The sequence below is a fragment of the Oryctolagus cuniculus genome, chromosome 5 (genome assembly GCF_964237555.1).
Source record: "Oryctolagus cuniculus chromosome 5, mOryCun1.1, whole genome shotgun sequence".
NCBI classification, from domain to species: Eukaryota; Metazoa; Chordata; class Mammalia; order Lagomorpha; family Leporidae; genus Oryctolagus; species Oryctolagus cuniculus.
The window spans coordinates 7,822,246-7,842,677 of NC_091436.1; the positions used below are offsets into that span (position 1 = coordinate 7,822,246).

The 20,432-nt window shown below is 51.6% G+C and overlaps 1 protein-coding gene across 1 annotated transcript in view; it reads right to left on the reverse strand.

Moving 5' to 3' along the window:
- The window catches only part of SLC22A3 (solute carrier family 22 member 3), a gene marked incomplete at its 5' end in the record, with an annotated part of 56,753 nt that overhangs the window by 32,239 nt on the left and 4,082 nt on the right, over positions 1 to 20,432 (reverse strand). Inside the window, 3 exon segments of the mRNA NM_001082169.1 lie at positions 12,230 to 12,347; positions 14,329 to 14,497; positions 16,236 to 16,390. Of these exon segments, the coding sequence (NP_001075638.1) occupies positions 12,230 to 12,347; positions 14,329 to 14,497; positions 16,236 to 16,390 (442 nt within the window).

Below are 20,432 nucleotides of genomic sequence, written 5' to 3' on the forward strand. Positions count from 1 at the left end.
GAAGAGCGGCAGCGACGTCAACATAGCCCTGCTGCTCTTCCTGCAGCCATCTGCCGGGAGGGCCTCCCTTGGCTCTCTGCCTAGGTGAGTGAGGACTTGTCCCATGACAGCCCAGCACCCGATGCTCCTTTACCCTCCTCCTGGCTGGGGCCCGGAGAGACTGGATCTCGCTGTGTTTTCCTCTTTACTCTTCAGGGCCGTTCCTCCTGTCGGCCCATCTGTGTGCACCCACGTGCAGGCTAGCGCAGGAAATTTCAACGGCTTCCACCTGCCCAAGCCCCCCCCCCCCCGCACCTCCCCCCCCCCCCCCCGTATCTCCTCCGCGACTTTGCTGGCGGCCAGAGATGTGGCAAGTGGCGGTGCCATGGTAACGGCGGCTCTGGATGAGGCACACGGCCGGGCTCTCCTGCCAGGGACGCTGGCTGTGCGGGGCTCATCCTTCCGTCCGCCAGTGAGCACAGAGAGCCGTGTTTTCCCACTTATTCACAAGCCATTTGGATGGCGGAAGCTGGTTTCACTGAACGCACAAGAATGGGACAAACGACAAAGGAACGAAACACTCGGAAGGCTGGCCATCATCCTCCCGCAGAGACAGCAGGGCGATGTTTAAGGCAGGGCCGGGAGGGCCAGTCCCTGGGCAAATGCTCCCGACAGAAGGGAAGAGCAAGCCGCCTCTCTCTTCTACTAGAGGCCCGGAATTAAATTAACTGAATTACGGCGCTTTCACAATTTCCACAAGAAAGCAACGGATATTCAGAGGAAAGTGAGCCTGCGAGGTTTCTTTGTCTGCAGCGACTCCAGGGCCTGGATGAAAGTTAAATGTTTCTCTGCACAGCGAAAGGGGGTAGGGGCAGGAAAGGACTCTTGTTCTAAAGGGCAGGAGGCCAAAGGGACGAGTCCAGTGACGCCCAGCTTACGTCACTGGCGAGCGGCCGGCTGAGCGGCTCCGAGAGCCCCTGGGCAAAGCTGCAGCTGCTCTCCTAGGGGCTCGCGGGCACCGGGCCCCACCCACGGGGTGGCCGGGACAGCAGGGACAGCAGGCTGGGAACAGGGAGGGCTTTGGCTCGGAGCCCAGTCAGCAATGGAGCTCTTCCTCTAAGTGGACGCATCAGCTGGGGACGGGGCAGAGCACCTCGGGGTCTTCAGTGGGTGGGCACTGCAGTGGGTAGCACAGGGTCGCCCAGGGAGCAGCAGGTGTCAGTCATCTACAGGGTGCAGCTCCTCGCTCTGGGACAGCGAAGGAGAGAAGCCCAGAGTGACAGGATCCTGTCTGCTGGGGAAGCAGAGGCAGCGTGAAGCTGGGGCCCGGCCCAGTCCAACGGGCTCAGGTTCAGGAGCTGCGGGAGAACCACGGCGGAGACCAGGCATTGAGGAAGAAGAGGCCGAGGACGCACAAGGAAGCGTGGTGGGCATGGGGGGCTCAGCCGCCCGCATCTGAGGCTGGCAAGCTACTGGCAGGAACCCTGGTCTGGTCAGAGCAGGAATCCCCGGTTCTCCTGGGCGGCAGGGTCCGTGGTGGGGGCTGGAAGTTTGTGAAGCTCGCTTGTGGCAATCTTCGGCTTCTTTTGCTTAGCAACGGCGGAAAGGTGAGGCCTGAGCTAGGCGCGGGGTGGCCAACTGCACTTGGCCTTCTCTCTGTGTTTGCTCTGCTACCTCCACTTTGCAGGAGCGCCCAGGCCTGAGCAGACGGGCATCGCTGCTTATTCTACTAGACAGCTTCTGAGCCCACGGGTCGGCCTGGCTTCCGTCAACGCCATCACTCGCTGGCGACATCATCAGACTCCAGACACGAGCTCGCTTCTCCACCATCTGGCTGCTTCCCTTTCACAGCTCTGGTGGGTATTTTTCAAGCTCAAACTTGCATTAAAAAAAATAAAATAGTTGAGATGTTGACAAAGCCATGACCCAATTATTTCAAGAATCCGGGGGAGGAGTTTGAGTGAGCAGAGAGGAGGCCTCGTCTCTCCACAATTCCCAGCTCCAAGCACTGCTCTGTGGAGGCCCCCAGCGGTCTGCAGTGTCACCCTTCAAGGCCTGACGCTTGGGTTGTAATTCAGTCGAAGCCACAGGAGGTTCTGGAACAACCTCCCCAATATCCGTGTGAGTCGCACAGGAGCCCACAGCCCTAGAAGATGTCAGGTGGCAGACGGCAGTGTCCTTAGCCCCTGAGAGGCACTTGCTACTGGTTGCCAAGCCCAGGGACGGAGCCGCAGCCCCAACATCCTGTGATGTCATGGTTTATCACTACCATTTTGACGCCTACTTCACTGGAGAGTGTGCAGTCTGCCCATTTTATGCAATACAGTGTTATTTCCAAAAAACTGAAGACATCGGAATGAAAGAAATACATTCAAACTCGGCCCATTCATCACATTCGGCTTATTTACAAGAACACAGTGTAATGCTAAATTAATTCTTGGCTACAAACATCTATTTGTGGCGGGTATGTCCAACATCCTGGCATTTTTTGATGCACTCAGGAGCACTATAAATTACAGCCAGTGTGATGGAACGCACACCGCAATGATCACTTGTATTAGTCGTGTTCAGGATGAGGGTTTTGCCAGTAAAACTGGCATTATTCACGGTGTGAAGTGGGAATTAATGTTACGGGAAACCACTGCACGGTGTTTCAGCGAACCTCTTTCCAATACCAACTTTTTCATTCCTGACTTGGGAAGGCCTGGAACCTCCTCCCGGGGCCTAAATCGCATTCTCCAGATTGTTTGGAATGAAGTCCACGCAGAGACTTGTGGGATAACAAACACCACAGCTGTCTCAGTCCACGCTGTGTTGCTGCAGCGAAACGTCCAAGGCTGGGGAACACCTAACGTAAGGAGTTCTCCTTGGTAGCTGGAGGGTCCAATGGCACCGTGCTTACACCCTGGTGGGGCCCTGGTTGTACCACAACTTGGCGGAGAAGTGTGAAGGGAACAGGCTGCATACAGTAGGCGCCAACCATGTGGGCAGCTGTGCTTTGTAACACCTGCCCTGGGAGAACAAATCCAGCCCATGAGACCTGACCCACTCCCACCAGGCAGGCTTAACACTCACAAAGGAGAAGCCCAGGAGCCAACCGCCTTCGACCAGCTCCCGCCTCAAGACACGGCACTGGGGACCAAGCCGCTTCCGCACGGACTGCAGGGGAAGACAAGCCCACACGACCACGCCGTCCTCGTGGGCTCTGTGGAAGTCCAAATCACGGAGCGGTTCCTCTTTTAGAACAGAAATTATGTTTACAAAAATCCCCCTTTAAAAGAATTTATCACCATGAGATATTCCCAAAGCTGGAAAGCCCCGTTCTGTGACAATGTGGGTTTTTGTGTGATAATTCATCAGAAAAAAGGAAAGAGGGCAACTGCTAAGTTAGAAGTCTCTCTGGTAACTAAATGGCCTGAAAATTCTTCTATTTTAGAAATACATCAGGGGCTGGCACTGTGGTGTAGCAGGTAAAGCTGCCGCCTGCAGTGCCAGCATCCCACATGGGCACTGGTTCGAGTCCCTGCTGCTGCACTTCCGATCCAGCTCTCTGCTGTGGCCTGGGAAAGCAGTGGAGGATGGCCCAAGTCCTTGGGCCCCTGCACCCACATGGGAGACTGGAAGAAGCTCCTGGCTCCTGGCTTCGGACTGGTGCAGCTCCAGCCACTGCAGCCAATTGGGGAGCGAACCAGCGGATGGAAGACCTCTCTCTCTCTCTGCCTCTCCTTCTGTCTGTGTAACTCTGACTTTCAAATAAATAAATAAATCTTTAAAAAACAACAAAAAACTACATCAAAGAGTGCTCTCGTGACGGGGCCAAAGGAAGCCCTTCAGGCTCGGAAGCTCAAACGCCCGTTCTTGGCATCGCCTACACATGCTACCATGGACGCTGCCCATGAGTGCACTTATGCACGGACACCTCCTGATGCAACAGCTGGTCTTCACTCTAAAATTTACTTGTTTATTTATTTATCTGAAAGGCAGAGAGCCAGAGAGAGAGAAGGGGGAGGGAGGACAGACAGCACTCCCACCTGCTGCAGTATCAGAGGTCGCTTGTTAACTCGAGCTGGAACCCAGGATCCGCCATGAGCATACCCCACAGATAGACAATAGCTGTGAGGGACAGGGTAGGGGGAGGGCAGGAATCTAGGATTCAAGGCCTTTATGCTCTTTGAAAAAAATGAAATAAAAAATGCTGCCAGTGACTTTTGTGCAGTTGTACAGCCCAACTCAGTACAGTAACGACTGTTGAGTGTACAGCTGATGACCGATACATACGTACACATATCAACCATCACTCCTAGCAGCCCTAAACAATAAGCACTCATTTGGCTCCCACGTTTGCCGGCTGGGAGGCTGCTGATCTAAGCTGGGGGGTGCTTGGCAGGAACAGCTCTACCCCGGATGTGTCCTCTGGGGCCAGTCGGCCAGCCTGGGAATACTCTTCTCACCGCCACGGCGGAAGTGTGAAGCCCAACCACACAAGAGTAGTTCAGGCCTGTATGGCTCCAGCATCGCCTAACCTGCCGCTGGCCAAGGCAAGCCACGTGACCAAGCCCCACCTCGAGGGGCAGCCAGTACATGCCACCTGCCGTGAGGCCAAAGCAATGGACGCTGCCAAACCCAACATCGACAGGGCCAGCAAGGACTTTCACACCATGGAAACGAGGAGCGGATGTAAACATTTGCCAACGATAATCCCATCTACCACGCTGGATGCTCTTTGGATAACCAAAAAATGTGTTGGCTCCTACTGTGGCAACTGAATCAGTACTGTTGTGATCAACCACATTAGTTAGCTGGGCAGAACCCTCACACCACAGAGAACCCGGCAAAGGGCAATTTGTCGGTCATGGCCCATGCCGTCCGCTGCAGCTGAGCCCAACGCTGTAGCTCCTGCAGGACTGAGACCCACGCTGAAGGAACAGCACCGACTGGGCAGGGGGTGCATTCTCCGGGCAGATGGAAAGAGCAAGAGGGCTGTCAGACACTCGTTATGCCTCCCAGAGCCTCCGCGTCCTGCCACTTCCGCTCCTCGGGCCCAAGCAAGCCTGGCGGCCACGCCTAACTCTAACTAGAACATATGTCACCTTCAAGTAAGTACAGCTGCCAAGTCACAGGGCCTGGGTGGGGAGGGGTGCCTGATCCTCTCACAGAGAGGGGTGCCCAGCTGCGGACAGTAACACCATTTCACGAGACGAAAGGTCACCAAGACACAATCCCAGCTCCCCACTGGGCAGTGGACCTCTCCCAGCACCACAGGTGTGGGCGCCCCAGACTCTGCCCCTGCCCATGCCTTCTCTGTTATTATTATTTTTTTTTTTTGGACAGGCAGAGTTAGACAGCGAGAGAGACAGAAAGAAAGGTCTTCCTTCCATTGGTTCACCCCCCAATTGGCCGCTACAGCCAGAGCTATGCCAATCCGAAGCCAGGAGCCAGGTGCCTCCTCCTGGTCTCCCATGCGGGTGCAGGGCCAAGTACTTGGGCCATCCTCCACTGCCTTCCTGGGCCACAGCAGAGAGCTGGCCTGGAAGAGGAGCAACCAGGACTAGAACCCGGTGCCCTTATGGGATGCCGGCGCCGCAGGCAGAGGATTAACCAAGTGAGCCACGGCGCCAGCCCATGCCTTCTCTGTTTTAACAAGCACCCTGCCTCCCCCAGTGTCTGGGGCAGTGGCCACCTCCGCACACGAGCATTGCCACTGAGCACGTCACTCACCCCGCACGTGTACTGTTTCCTGTCAAGCAGGGAGAGTGGACAGTTGAATGCAGTGGTCAGTGGTCAGATGCAGGCGACAGGCAGGAAGTGACGTCAGAGCACGCCACAGCTATGGGGATGTATGCGAATCTGGCTTTGGGGGCCGACACGGGTGCAGCGGGGGCAGAAAGCAGCCTCTTCTATACAGTCACGCCCTGTTAAGCTGAGTTGTCTCTGCACTAGAATTACTGTCCACTTACCAATAACTTGGTTTTTAACTATTTTAAGCATGTCTTAAAAATTAGAGTATGTAAATGCTAAAAGGCTGGGACTACCAGTCTAGCTGTATAAGCTAATTCTTCTGCATTGGATAACCATCTACTGTCTAATTAATGTGTTAATTTTATTTATCTGAGGGGCAGAGTGACAAAGAGGAGAGACAGAGACTGAGACCTCCCATCCATCCGCCAGTGACTTCCCAAATGCCTGTGGCAGCCGGGGCTGGCCAGGCTGGAACTCGGTCCATGTCTCCCACGTGGCCGGCACGTGCCCAGGGTTTGAGCCACCATTTGCTGCATGAAGGAGCAGGTGAACAGGAAGCTGGGATTGGGAGCAGAGCCAGGACTAAAACCCAGACACCCAACGTGGGTGTGGGCGTTCTAAGAGGCATCGTAGCTGCTCGGGACATGGCCCAGAGTCCCATTTACCCTTCGCTTCTCTACAATTTCTGCATAACTTCCTGTGAACTCAGACCACCTGCCGGTCTCTGGTTTCTGGGCCCCTCTTTCCAGCAGAGAATACTGACACTGTTGGTATATTCAGAACCGGAAGTCCCGACCCGCATTTCCACTTGCTGACTATCAACAGAGCCAGAAGCCAGCCAAGAACGTGGACAGATGGATGCCTGGGGACCAGAGTTTGTCCACCATGAAATGAGCGACATTCACATAAAACAGAACTTGCAGCAAAGCCAGCCCTCAGAGTGATCCAGCTGGTGGGCTGTTGGACCAAATCCATCGTGCCAATGTCCTCCTGTATCGTCTCTCCATTTACTACAGCCCTGGGGATCGCTTTAATCCTAGTGTGCAGTGCATTTAGGCCACGTCCTGTAATATAAAGCATCCCTGGGTAGTCTGAAGCTAGACCCACAGGCTCCCCTAAAACATACCAGGGCCGGCACCGTGGCTCAATAGGCTAATCATCCGCCTTGCGGCGCCAGCACACCGGGTTCTAGTCCCGGTCGGGGCGCCGGATTCTGTCCCAGTTGCCCCTCTTCCAGGCCAGCTCTCTGCTGTGGCCCGGGAGTGCAGTGGAGGATGGCCCAAGTGCTTGGGCCCTGCACCCCATGGGAGACCAGGAAGAAGCACCTGGCTCCTGCCTTCGGATCAGCGCGGTGTGCCGGCCACAGCGCGCCGGCCACGGCGGCCATTGGAGGGTGAACCAACGGCAAAGGAAGACCTTTCTCTCTGTCTCTCTCTCTCTCACTGTCCACTCTGCCTGTCAAAAAAAAAAAAAAAAAAGGTTTATTTATTTATTTGAAAGCAGAGTTACACTCTGCCTGTCAAAAACAAAACAAAACAAAACAAAACAAAAAATAAAAACACATACCAGGACACCTTGCGCCCGCAATGGGACAGGTTGGGAGTGTCAGGTGGCAAAGGCTCTTCTGAACACAGGAGAGGACAGAGTTGCCAAATCTGCTGGGACTGGGGCTGGCGCTGTGGCACAGCAGGCCGAGCCACCGCCTGTGATGCCAGCATCCCATATGGGCATGAGTCCCGGCTGCTCCACTTCCAATCCAGCTCCCTGCTACTGGCCTGGGAAAGCAGTGGAAAATGACTCAAGTGCTTGGGCCCCTGCACCCACGTGGGAGACCCGGAAGAAGCTCCTGGCTCCTGGCTTTGGACTGGCCCAGACCTAGTGGTTGCAGCCATCTGGGGAGTAAACCAGCAGATGGAAGACCTCTCTTCTCTGTCTCTGTCTCTCTCTGAAACATTGCCTTTCAAATAAAAAATACATCTTAAAAACAAATGTCCTAGGGTTGCTATTCCAACTCTGTGCCTGGGGAGGGGCACCCGGAGGATGAGGCAGGAATTGGAGAGGCCCTGGAAGGTGAGGTGATGCAATGGTGGTAGCCAGCAAACGGCAGCATTTACCGGGAAAGGAGCCCTGGGAAAAGTGGGCGTCTGCTGGGCCATTCAGCCCCGGGCCTGGGTGTCCTTGAGAGTCTCTCCTGGGAGAGGGACCTAGGCCAGCGGCAGAAGCTGGAAGCAACAGTGTAAACAGGTGCAGGGCGACCCTAGCACTGCCAAGGGCAGTATTTATTCAAGTCACCAAAATGTAACTGATTCAGGTCATGCTTATCCCGGCACAGCACCATACCACGACCCTGCTGTGGTTTTGGTGGGGCCAGTATTTCTCACTCACGGCAAAGAGACAGATGGCACATCATTATGTTTTGTGGGAACACGAGGACCTTTAGGACAGAAATCTGTGGTTCGGCCTAAAACGTAACTGGATCCAACTATTACCAAGATGTCTGAAGCTGAAGAATAAAGCCCTATCTTTGAAAAGGTAATACTTCACGTTTCTGCTTATTTTGTGCAATCAAAAAGATTAGAGATGGACAGGCTCTCTGTGGAGACATTTGTTTCAAAAACGGGAGTGACCCCAAGTGTGGGATTTACAGGTGTGCCTGGGCGATGAGGTCACACCAGCGGCCAAGGAAGCGTTCAGAAACCACCAGCGCTGGCAGGGCTCGCAGAGGCAGCCAGTGTCCCGTGCCCAGAGGTGCTGGTAAGGATACCAGCCAGCAAAGCTGCAGAGCACTGAGACATGCAATAGGTCTAAACCCAGGAATCTGGATGTTTAAATGGGGCATTACAAAACACCCGCGGAGCTGGCTGGCCACTTCTGGAGGTTGAGAGAAGCAATTCATCATTTCTGAAAAGAAAGAAAGGATGGTGTGTGCATTCTGCCTTTCCTGTGTGAACCACATCGCGGGGTAACAGGCGCAGACAGGAGAAGTTAGCTTTTAATCGAAGTGTCCTAGCAACAAATGAAGAAATTGGGATAAAATCAGAATATTTTGCAGCCCCTGATGAGTGGTGAATCAGTCCAGCCAATGGTTTCAGTGACAGCCAATGTCCCCAGAGAAGAGGTGACGGGCACTGGGTACATCTCCATGGAGACAGGTGAAGCCACGGATGAAGCAGTCCCAGCCGAAACACCACCCCTGAATCCCATTAAACGCTGGATGGCGCTATTAACGGACAGGGGCATGGTGAGGCATGCCGGGAGACAGAATCACCACCATTCAGACTTCAGCAAAAAAGCCCTGGGATTCTTCACTCCCGGAGCACCAGGAGGGGAGGGCGAGCAGGAACCCCTGGATTTCAGAGCTCTGAAGAGGAAGAGCAGCCAACGTGCACACGTCACGAGGCTCCTAAGCTGCAAAACACCACCAGCCAGTCAGGAGCCGGCAACCAGGCTTGATATGGAGAAATGTGGTTATTTTTTTCTTAGAACAATGGTATTGAGGGTTTTTTTTTTTTTAATTTTTGTTTTATATAAACCACAGCCCTTCTACTTTGCTCTCATAATAACCATACATAATAAACTGTTCTCATACCTGGATCTGTGGGTTGATTATTTGTATACAATTTTTTTTTGACAGGCAGAGTGGACAGTGAGAGAGAGGGACAGAGAGAAAGGTCTTCCTTTGCTGTTGGTTCACCCTCCAATGGCCACCACAGCCGGCGCACTGCGTTGATCCGAAGGCAGGAGCCAGGTGCTTTTCCTGGTCTCCCATGGGGTGCAGGGCCCAAGCACTTGGGCCATCCTCTACTGCACTCCCTGGCCACAGCAGAGAGCTGGCCTGGAAGAGGGGCAACCGGGACAGAATCCGGCGCCCCGACCGGGACTAGAACCTGGTGTGCCCGTGCTGCAAGGCGGAGGATTAGCCTAGTGAGCTGGCAGCGCCGGCCTATTTGTATACAATTTTAAGGGCCAATGGATATTTCTTGTTATTCAGTTCCACCTTTATGCACCTATTCTGGGATAATGTACCACATGATGAAATATGATGGCTGGGATAGGTTCTCAGTTAGTGGGTAGGAGAGTAGGTGGAGTATAGGAGAAATAATATCAGTCGTGAGCTGGCCACCGTTGGCTCTGGGAGATACACACTGAGAGATCTAGTAAATGATTTTTTCCATTTTTGGAAAAAACTAAAGTGAAAACTCATTAGAATAACGAAAACAACAGCTTTGGTAGCAAAATGCCAATGCCAGAGTAAATCCCCTAGGAAAATGGAATTCTGGCTTCCAACCTGGCTTTTCAGTGGGGACATCTGTCTGATTGCTGAAACCTAGAGTTACTTGAAAGGAGTTGGCAATCAGCCTAGTGGGTGAGTGGCTGGTTGGGACGCTGGATCCCGTGTCGGCTGGTTGGGACGCTGGTATCTGTGTCGGCTGGTTGGGACACTGGTATCTGTATCGGCTGGTTGGGACGCTGGCATCCGTGTCGGCTGGTTGGGACGCTGGTATCCGTGTCGGCTGGTTGGGACACTGGTATCCCATGTCAGCTGGTTGGGACACTGGCATCCGTGTCGGCTGGTTGGGACGCTGGATCCCGTGTCGGCTGGTTGGGACGCTGGCATCCGTGTCGGCTGGTTGGGACGCTGGCATCCGTGTCGGCTGGTTGGGACGCTGGTATCCGTATCGGCTGGTTGGGACGCTGGTATCCGTGTCGGCTGGTTGGGACGCTGGTATCCGTGTTGGCTGGTTGGGACGCTGGCATCTGTGTCGGCTGGTTGGGATGCTGGCATCCGTGTCGGCTGGTTGGGACACTGGCATCCGTGTCGGCTGGTTGGGACACTGGCATCCCATGTCTGAGCGCCTGCATTTGATTTCCAGCTCTGCTCCAGCTTTCTGCCTAAGTGCAGCCCGGGAGGCAGCCGGCAATGGCTCAAGTAGCTAGGTTCCTGCCACCCACATGGGACACCTGGATGGGATTCCTGGCCCCCTGGCCTCAGCCCGGAGGGCATTTGGGGGAACCAGGAGATGGGCTCTCTCTGTGTTTATCCATCTCTGTCTCTCAAGAAAGACTTGGCACGCACTGGACTCCACAGCACATCCATGTAGACTCTGAACTTTGTACCTGCTGCAGTGACCTGTGGCCCTCACGGATTGGACAGCAGCTCTGTGGGCCCATGTGAACCCACAGAACGTGTGGCAGCAGGTGCTGTGGGGTCAGACCCCGGTCTCCCAGCAGTACTGACTGTGTCTGCCTCACTGGCATTTTATTCCATGAATATCAGCACAGAGAATTTTTTCAACATTCTATAAGCCTTGATTTAGGGTCTTCTATACATTTGCCTCTGGGACCGTGGGTACAGTATCTTCAGGATACCACTAAATAAACAGCAAACATATTCATTCGGCTACTAAAGTTGAATGCAAATGATTGTGGCTTTGGACTCGTGGCTGAGGCATGAGGGCTGGGACAACGCAGTGGGATCTTATTCTCCTAAAAAGGAACACTCAGCTCAAATGTCAATATATTCAAAGGATGACAGAATCGACCAGTGTCGCGGGTTAAAAAAGATGATTTTTTTAAGCACACGTTTAATGACCTGTAAACCTCAGGATCCATCACCGATGGGTAAGATTTTGAGTTGAACTCTTTGCCACCCACTCTAAGAAGGAAGGAAGAAGGTGGAATCCACGTGTTTCTGACCAAGCTCTGGGGACTGGGGGAGGGACGATAAAACCAACAAAACCTACTTCTTAGCAGAGCATCCATATCAGAACCTTTCTATCCAACCAAACGGAATGTTACCAGGAAAACAATGCCGGCAGTCTCACGTGCTCCAGGTTTAAGTCGAGGGCCATGGGTTCTAAAACTTCTCACATTTCCGCTACAGCAATCGCTCGGCTATTCCACGTTCTCACCCCCTACAGCCGAAGCACTGTTATGTTCTTCACACGCTCTTTACTAATTATTCAGAGGCTGCTTCAGGCATGTGTACAGCCGCACGTATATGCTGTATCCTTCCCAGGGCTGAGAATGAGCTCTTCGCCGTCTCCCACCCCCAAATGACCCAGAAGCACCCAGAACGGTTTGGCTGGAGGGAGGAAGAAAGGGAGCGAGGGGGAGGTGGGCAGGGCAGGCCTCACAAGCCCCGTGAGTCTTAGAGACTGAACTGCGCATCGTTACTCAAGCTCTGGCTCAAATAAATAATATCTTCAAGATGAACTTTAAAAACATATCTTTAGACCAAACTGAGTGTCAGGAAAAGACACCTTGTTTGTGCAATCGAGACGAATCGTAGTGTCACGGGGCCTGCTGTACGCCGAGTCTAACAGCTCAGGGAACTTGGGTGCAACTGAAAACGTGGACCGAAACCATCAACTGACCTCGCCTAAATCGATGGAGCGAGGGGCCCGGCAGCACAGCCACCACTGTAAGACGTGAAATGAAGTAGACAGGTGACACAGAAAGGAACTGACCCACTTTCTCAACGCTCCTCATTGGTAATAAGCAAAATTACCTCCGAGTAATTGGGCGAGAGGTACTTCCCGTTGCATTTAGCAATCTTCCTGAGAATCTTCAAGGCTTTATCTCCTTCCTTCCGAGTGATCAGCCAGCGGGGAGACTCGGGAACCACCCTGGCAAAGATCAAGGCTTTCTGAGTTATGTCCAGGAAACGTCGAAACTACAAGTTCACGACTTGAGCTTTTCTATCAAAGTGTATTTTGCAATTGGGAACAAGGCGGGGTTGATAGTAAGCTCTTGAAATGTAGGTTATCCTTGCCAGCTGCCTTGTCACTGTCTCTACCGATTCCCACATTATAGTTTTGGGGTCATTCACTGTGAACATCAGACTCGACAAACTGTTTTTCATTACAAGATCATTTTAATTCTCACCACCTGTTGCACTTTTAATTGGCAAATTTATGAAAATGCTAACCTGATAACTGGATCATTGCTCATAAAAATTAATTGACTGTACACTGCTCTTGGAAGACCAGGCTACCCAGAACAGTATCTTTGATCACATTTATGAAAAGAATTGGGATGTAGTGAATATTTAGGAAAAGATTAAGAACCTAGGGCCAGCATCGTAGCATAGTAGGTTAAGCCGCTGCCTGCAATGGCAGCATCCCATGTGGGTGCCTGTTTGAGTCCTGGCTGCTCCACCTCTACTCCAGCTCCCTGCTAATATGCCTGGGGAACCAGTAAGGGTGGCCCAAATCCTTGGGCCCCTGCAGCCCACGTGGGAGACTCAGATGGAGTTCCAGACTTCTGGCTGACCTGGCCCCAGCCATTTTGGAGAGTGAATTAGTGGACAAAAAATCTCTCTTTCCCTCTCTCCCTCTCTCCCTCTCTCCCTTCCCCTCTCTAACTCTGCCTTTCAACTAAGTAAATGAATCTTCTAAAAAAGAAAAGAAATGGCTGGCACCGCGGCCCACTAGGCTAATCCTCCGCCTGCAGCGCTGGCATCACAGATTCTAGTCCCAATCGGGGTGCCAGATTCTGTCCCGGTTGCCCCTCTTCCAGGCCAGCTCTCTGCTGTGGCCCGGGAGTGCAGTGGAGGATGGCCCAAGTGCTTGGGCCCTGCACCCGCATGGGAGACCAGGAGGAAGCACCTGGCTCCTGTCTTCAGATCGGCACAGTGCCGGCCATAGTGGCCTTTGGGGAGTGAACCAATGGAAGGAAGACCTTTCTCTTTGTCTCTCTCTCTCTCACTAACTCTGCCTGTCAAAAAAAAATAAAAAGAAAAAAGAAAAGAACCTGGTCTTTGTATACTGATTTGCTCATATATTAAACTTCAATTACAGGAATGATTAAAACACATTCGTGGCAGTAAGAATCAAATGCATACACTGGTAGCTTCTTAATGACTTAATTCAGAGCCAGTGTTGTGGTGTAGCAGGTGAGGCTACTGCCTGTGACACGGCATCCCATATGGGTGCTAGTTCCTGTCCCAGCTGCTCCACCTCTGATCCAGCTCCCTGCTAATGGCCTGGGAAAGCAGCCGAAGATGGCTCAAGTGTTTGGGCCCCTGCCACCCAGGTGGGAGACCCAGATGAAGCTCCTGGCTCCTGGCTTCAGTCTTGTCCAGCCCTGGCCATTGAGACCACTTGGGGAGTGAACCAGCAGATGGAAGCCCTGTCTCTCTGTCTCTCCCACTCTCTGTAACTCTGGCTTTTGACTAAATAAATACACCTTTTTATAAAGCCCTTAATTTTCTTATGCTCTTAACATTTTCTTATTCCTCTCAGAATTCTTGAGTAATATTAATTTGCTTAACAGAACATACAGAGAAGTGATTTCACTGCATTTAATGTGTACTTCAAAATACTGGCAGATATAATTTGTTACCTTATAGTTTTCGTGAAGATATTGCAGAACCACAAAACTTAATGCAACACTCGCTTTAGAGTTTTGTTTGGCAACTTTGTTATCTTTAGCGACAACTCTTGAATCACCAGTAAATAACCTCTATACATTCTCAAGTTCTCTAAAATTCCCAAAGCCTGCAGCCATTCCGGAAATGTTACGAAACCTCCCTCGGTGACTCCATGTTGGCTCAGATTCTGCGTCTCTGTGCAGTAAGCACACGCATGATGGCCCACACCACCTTACCAGTAGTACAAGAGGAAGAGGAAGTTGGGCAGTGTTACGGCCAGCTGGATCCCCTGCCAGCTGGGGATGAAGTAGGCGATTCCAGGGAGGATTATGATTCCGAGGGTGAAGAACATTTGAATCACGATTCCCACAATCCTCCTCTGCTTGGATCCTACTATTTCGGTCACTGAAGGAAAACAAACAAGAGAGGTTAAGAATTCCCAAGAGCGGCTCCAATACAAATACGGACGTCCACCTGCTCTCCCCAGGGTCTGCGAGGACACTGGAGCCCAGACACGGAGGCCCCCATTCCTGCGGCTACACTGGGGGAGGCGACCTTCCCACCCCCGTTACATGCCACACACACACACACACACACACACACACACACCGTAACCTACCAGCACCTGCCAAAGAATACACGTGTTGGTTTTAGGAAAGCTTCATGATGACTACTTTGAAAGGTATTTCTAACAATCCAAACATAACTACAGCAAGCTGGCTACACCACTGTAGGTTTAAGGAAACTCATGATGGACATTAGATTCTACAATTACTTTCCATTATCATAAGGCAGTTTCAGTTAAATGATAATTCTCTCCAGGTGTTGGTCTTCCCACGTATGTGATGTTTCTCTAAAAGTGATACAGGAAATCTCATACTTGGGATTCTTCCCCCCCCTGCCCCTTCCCTATAATTGGCCTCTTCTGCTCTGACCTTCCTGGAATGGGCTGCCCTGTTCTTGCCCTAGGATCACAACTTTGAAAATCCACATAGGCTTGGGTCCCCTTGCAGCCTTCATGGTTCAAAGTTATCCCTTCTGCTCCAGCCAGCGACAATAACCTCTCGGCCCTCTCTCTCTCCTCCCGCCCACAAAACAGTCTTCCAAAGTCTCCAGTGTGGATCCTGCTTGGGGACTGCATGAAGCCACGGAAGAAGGTGGAAGCCCAAGGAGCTGGGACAACAGTCAGGGACAAACACTCCCATCTCCCTGGTCGTGAGCCCACCGTGACTTAGAGTGACTGCTGCTGGGCTGCAGCAGAGCCCAAGGAAGCAGCCAGCGCTCCAGCCCTTTCCCAATAAGGGGAGGTTTTCCTTCTCTCTCCGCGCTGTGGGAGACAGCAAAGGCTCACAGAGAAACGTCTCAGGAGTGGAGCTATCTGCCTCCACCAGAGTAAAAGGCTCTCCGCTTCTGTGGCAGGAGGAGAGTTTAGGTCCAACCTCAGCGAGCACAGGAAGGTCCTCTCAGCTGCAGCACAGGACGCACCACACAGAAAACACCTGCACAGTGTGATTTCAGGGCCAGTCTTCGGCTCAGCGGGCTAAGCCACTGCCTGCTGCACCATCGTCCCACGTCAGAGTGCTGGTTCAAGTCCTGGCTGCTCTGCTTCAGATCCAGCTCCCTGCCAATGCACCTGGGAAGGCAGATGACGGCCCAAGTGCTCGGGCTCCTGCCACCCATATGGGAGACCCAGATGGAGTTTCTGGTTCCTGACTTTGGTTGGCCCAGCCTCAGCTGTTTGGAGAGCGAACCAGTGGGTGAAAGATTTTCTCTCTGTCTCCCTCTGTCATTCTGCCTTTCAAATACACTTTTAAAACTCCTTTTTTAAAAAGTTATCACAAGGAGTTACTGAAATTCGAATAAAAATGAGTATATAACAAGGCAAAGCCGGAAAACACGCTAACTGATTGGGAGCCCACAAGAGTGGTTCCCGCTGTGTCTTTTGACATTGTCACGTTCGGTTCCCGAAGTCGTGTGGCATCTGAGATTCTAAGGCAGCCCACATCCTGCCCCAGCCTTGCTGGGAGGAATCGGCGCCTCCCTCCCTGACTTGGAGAGGATGCAGGGGCTGGCTGGGGGCTGGCACTTCTCAGCCCCCCAGGCCCAGCTCTCAGATGCAGACGGAGGGGTAGGGACGTCTTACCAATCACGTAGCAGGTCATCCACGTCCCCTTTCCAAACACACCCTGCAGGAAGCGGAAGACCGCAAACACAGGGAAGTTTGGTGCAAACGCCACCACCACACCGGTGATGCCAACGCCGAGGCAGGATATTAAGTAAGTGACTCTTCTACCGTACCTGTCGGAGAAAGAGAGGAAAGGAGGTCACCTTAAACATTTGCTTAATTCAGGGAGGAAAAAAAGTCACGTCAAAGGAAGTTGCAAGTATAGAAAACGTGTCCTCTATAATTTTATTATTATAAAGTAAAGGATTGTTGGGGCCGGCGTTTTGGCGCAGTGGGTTAAGCCACAGCCCGTGACATGGGCATCCCATATGAGTGCCGGTTCCAGTCCTGGCTGCTTCACTTCCGATCCAGCTCCCTGCTGATGTGCCTGGGAAAGCAGCAGAGGATGACCCAAGCACGTGGGCCCCTGCAACCCATGTGGGAGATTTGGGTGGAGTTCCAGGCTCCTGGCTTCAGCCTGGGCCAGCCTTGGCCATCGCAGCCATCGGGGGAGTAAACCCAATGGAAGATCTCTCTACTGCTCTCGCTCTTGCTCTCGCTCTCGCTCTCTCTGTAACTCTGCCTTTCAAATAAATAATAAAATAAATCTTTAGGAAAAATGAAGGATGTTGAAAATCTGTGTTCCAGCAAAACCAGGGCAAATCAAGCATGGGCCTGTGAAATGACAACATTTACACACGTAAAGCAGAGAATGCACCCTCTGTGGCTGCTCCTGCCGTAAAGATGGCCTCTCCTCTACACCTGCTGCTAATGTGTGGACTTCGTGGTCTGTGGCCTTCAAGAGGTTTGGTTCTGTGCAACTTCTCCATAGAAATTCCCACAAGATTCCTACAGCATCTGGCTTGAGCCCGCAGCGTAGACTTGGGGGCAACCTTTGTTGATCTGGATTGAAAAGACTTTTAGGGAACTTCTAGGTTCACAGCAAAGTTTGGACAGAAAGTAGAGTGAGCTCCCACCGCACGGCTTCCCCAGCAGGTCAACACGCACTGCGAGAGCAGAACTCTGCTGAGTGGATGAGCCCAGGGCTCCCTCGCCCATTCCTCGGGCAGGGACACATCAGGGCAGCCTGAAGAGTAGCTGCACCACCCCACGCAGCCTGCGCTCTGTGCGTCCGTCAGCAGCGCTCACCCCCAACCCCTGGTATTTTTCATGTCCCCATGGTTCTGCCTTCTCAGGAGGTCATAAAGCTAGAACCACACAGGTGCAGCCCCTCAGCAGGCTTCTCTCACTTAGAAATATGCAGCTAAGCTCCCTCCACACCTCCTTACGCTGACGCTCCTTTCTCTTAGGTGGAGAGGAACATATCATTGTCTAGATACACCACGGATGACTGTCACCTCCTACTGTCACACCACGGATGACTGTCACCTCCTGCTGATACACCATAGATGACTGCCACCTCCTACTGTTACATCATGGATGACTGTCACCTCCTACTGTTAAACCACAGATGACTGTCACCTCCTGCTGATACACCATGGATGACTGTCACCTCCTACTGTTACACCATGGATGACTGTCACCTCCTACTGTCACACCATGGATGACTGTCACCTCCTGCTGATACACCACAGATGACTGTCACCTCCTACTGATACACCACGGATGACTGGCACCTCCTACGGATACACTATGGATAACTGTCACCTCCTACTGTTACATCATGGATGACTGTCACCTCCCACTGTCACACCACAGATGACTGTCACCTCCTACTAATACACCATGGATGACTGTCACCTCCTACTGTTACACCATGGATGGCTGTCACCTCCTGCTGATACACCATGGATGACTGTCACCTCCTACTGAAGGACATGTTGGTTGCTCCTAAGATTTGGCAATTGTTAATAAAGCTGCCATACACATCTCTGCATATTTTTGTGTGAATGTAAGTGTTCAGCTCCCTTTGTAAATATCGGGGAGTGTAATTGTGGGATTGCATGGTAAGAGCATACTTAGCACTATAAGTGGCTGTACCATTCTGCATGGCCGCCAGCACAGAGAATCCCTATTGCTTCACACCCTTCCTGGCGTGTGCTGTTGTCGCTGTTTCCAATGGTGCCATCCACTTGGCATGCAGTGGTGTCCCTTGTTGCTTTAATATGCACTTCCCTCGTGATATGGAATATGTTTTATAGGCTTATTTACTATCTATATATCTTCTTTGGTGAAGTGCCTATTAAAGCTTTTGGACCATTTGTTAAAAGATTAATTTATTTGAAAGGCAGAGTGACAGAGAGGGAGAGACAGATTTTCCATCCAATGTTTTACTCCCCAAATACATGCAACAGCTGGGGCTAGGCCAGGCCAAACCCAGGAGCCAGGAACTCCATCCCAGTTTCCCATGTGGGTGGCAGGAACCCAACTACTTGGGCCATCATCCACTGCATTAGCAGGTAAGTAGATTGGAATCAAAATAGCAGAAACTCAAATCAGTGTTTCAATATGGATGCAGGTGTCCCAAGTGTTGGCTTAACCCACTGCACCACTAAACCTGCCCCTGGACAATTTTTTGAGTCAGATTTGTTTCTTATTGTTAAGTTTTAAGAGTTATTTGTATGAAGCCGGTGCTGTGGCATAGCGGGTAAAGCCGCCACCTGCAGTGCCGGCATCCCATATGGGCACCAGTTCAAGTCCCGGCTGCTCCACTTCCAATCCAGCTCTCTGCTGTGGCCTGGGAAAGCAGTAGAAGATGGCCAAGTCTTTGGGCTCCTGCACCCATGTGGGAGACCCGGAGGAAGCTCCTGGCTCCTGGCTTCGAGTTGGCACAGCTCCAGCTGTTGCGGCCATCTGGGGAGTGAACCAGTGGATGGAAGACCTCTCTCTTTCTCTCTCTGGCTTTGCCTCTCTGTAACTCTTTCAAGTAAACAAATAAAATCTTTTTAAAAAAGTTATTTGCAAATTTTGAGTGAGTCTTTTATCAGACATGATTTGCAAGTATTTTCTCCCAGTCTGCAAGCAGTTTAACCTACTGCACCACAACACCGCCCCAATAAATTGCTTTCCTTTACAAGTTCCTTAGCTTCAAGTATTTTGTTATAGCCACATCAAATGGACTAAAGCAGCTCCCAAATTTTGATGCATCCTTCCATGCACAGCTGAGATAACTTTCATTTGGTCATGGTCTGTAACTCGTTTGGTATATGTTGGGTTCTATTTCCTTTTTTTTTTTTTTTTTTTTTTTTTTGACAGGCAGAGTTAGACAGCGAGAGAGAGAGAGACAGAGAGAAAGGGGGTTCTATTTCATACTGTTTTGTTCAGGAGTTCTGCATCTATGCTCAGGAGAGACATTAGCCTGTACTCACTTTTCTTGTAATGTCTTTAATTGGTATTAATGTCTTTAATTGGTATTAATGTAGTGCTGGCCACACAGAATAAGTTAGGATGTATTTCCCCTGTTTTTCTCTCCTGAAAGAGCTTGTGAACAATCGATATTTCTTCTCCAAGGGTTTCGCCTTCCGAACCGACGGGTTATTAATTGTTGACTCAATTCACCTAACGGTGACGGTCTGTTCACACTGTCCTCTTGTTGTGCGAGTTTTGACAGACTGCACCGTCGAGAAATGGACCCATTTCATCTAGATCATCACATTTGTGGCAGAGCTGTTTAGAGTGCTCCTTTATTATCCTAAGAATTATTTTACATTTGAAGGAAGTTGCAGAGAGAGAGAGTGAAACAGAGTGAGAGGTCGTCCATCCACTGGCTTCCTCCCCAGATGGCTGCAACAGCGAGGAGAAGCTGGGGGCCTGGAACTCCACCCAGGTCTCCCACGTGGGTGGTGGGGACCGAAGCACTTGGGCCGTCTCCTTCTACTTCCCCAGGTGCATCAGCAGGAAGATGGACTGGAGGGGAAGCAGCTGGGACACGAACCGGGTCCGCATGGGACGCTGACATCACAGGCAGCGGCTTCACCCGCTACACCACAGCACCGGCCCGCACCCACTGCATTTCTCACCGTGTGCTGTCCGTGGCCCGATTCTTTGTTCCTCTTTTCTCTTTCACTCATTTTCTGTCTTTTTTGGTTTCAGCTGAGCTCTTTACAGGCCTTCATTTTATTCCTCTCTCTTATCATGTCAATTTTAGTCCTTTTTTTGCTTATTTTAACAAAATAATCCTAATTTCTCACTTCCCTTGCATCATTACTATCATTA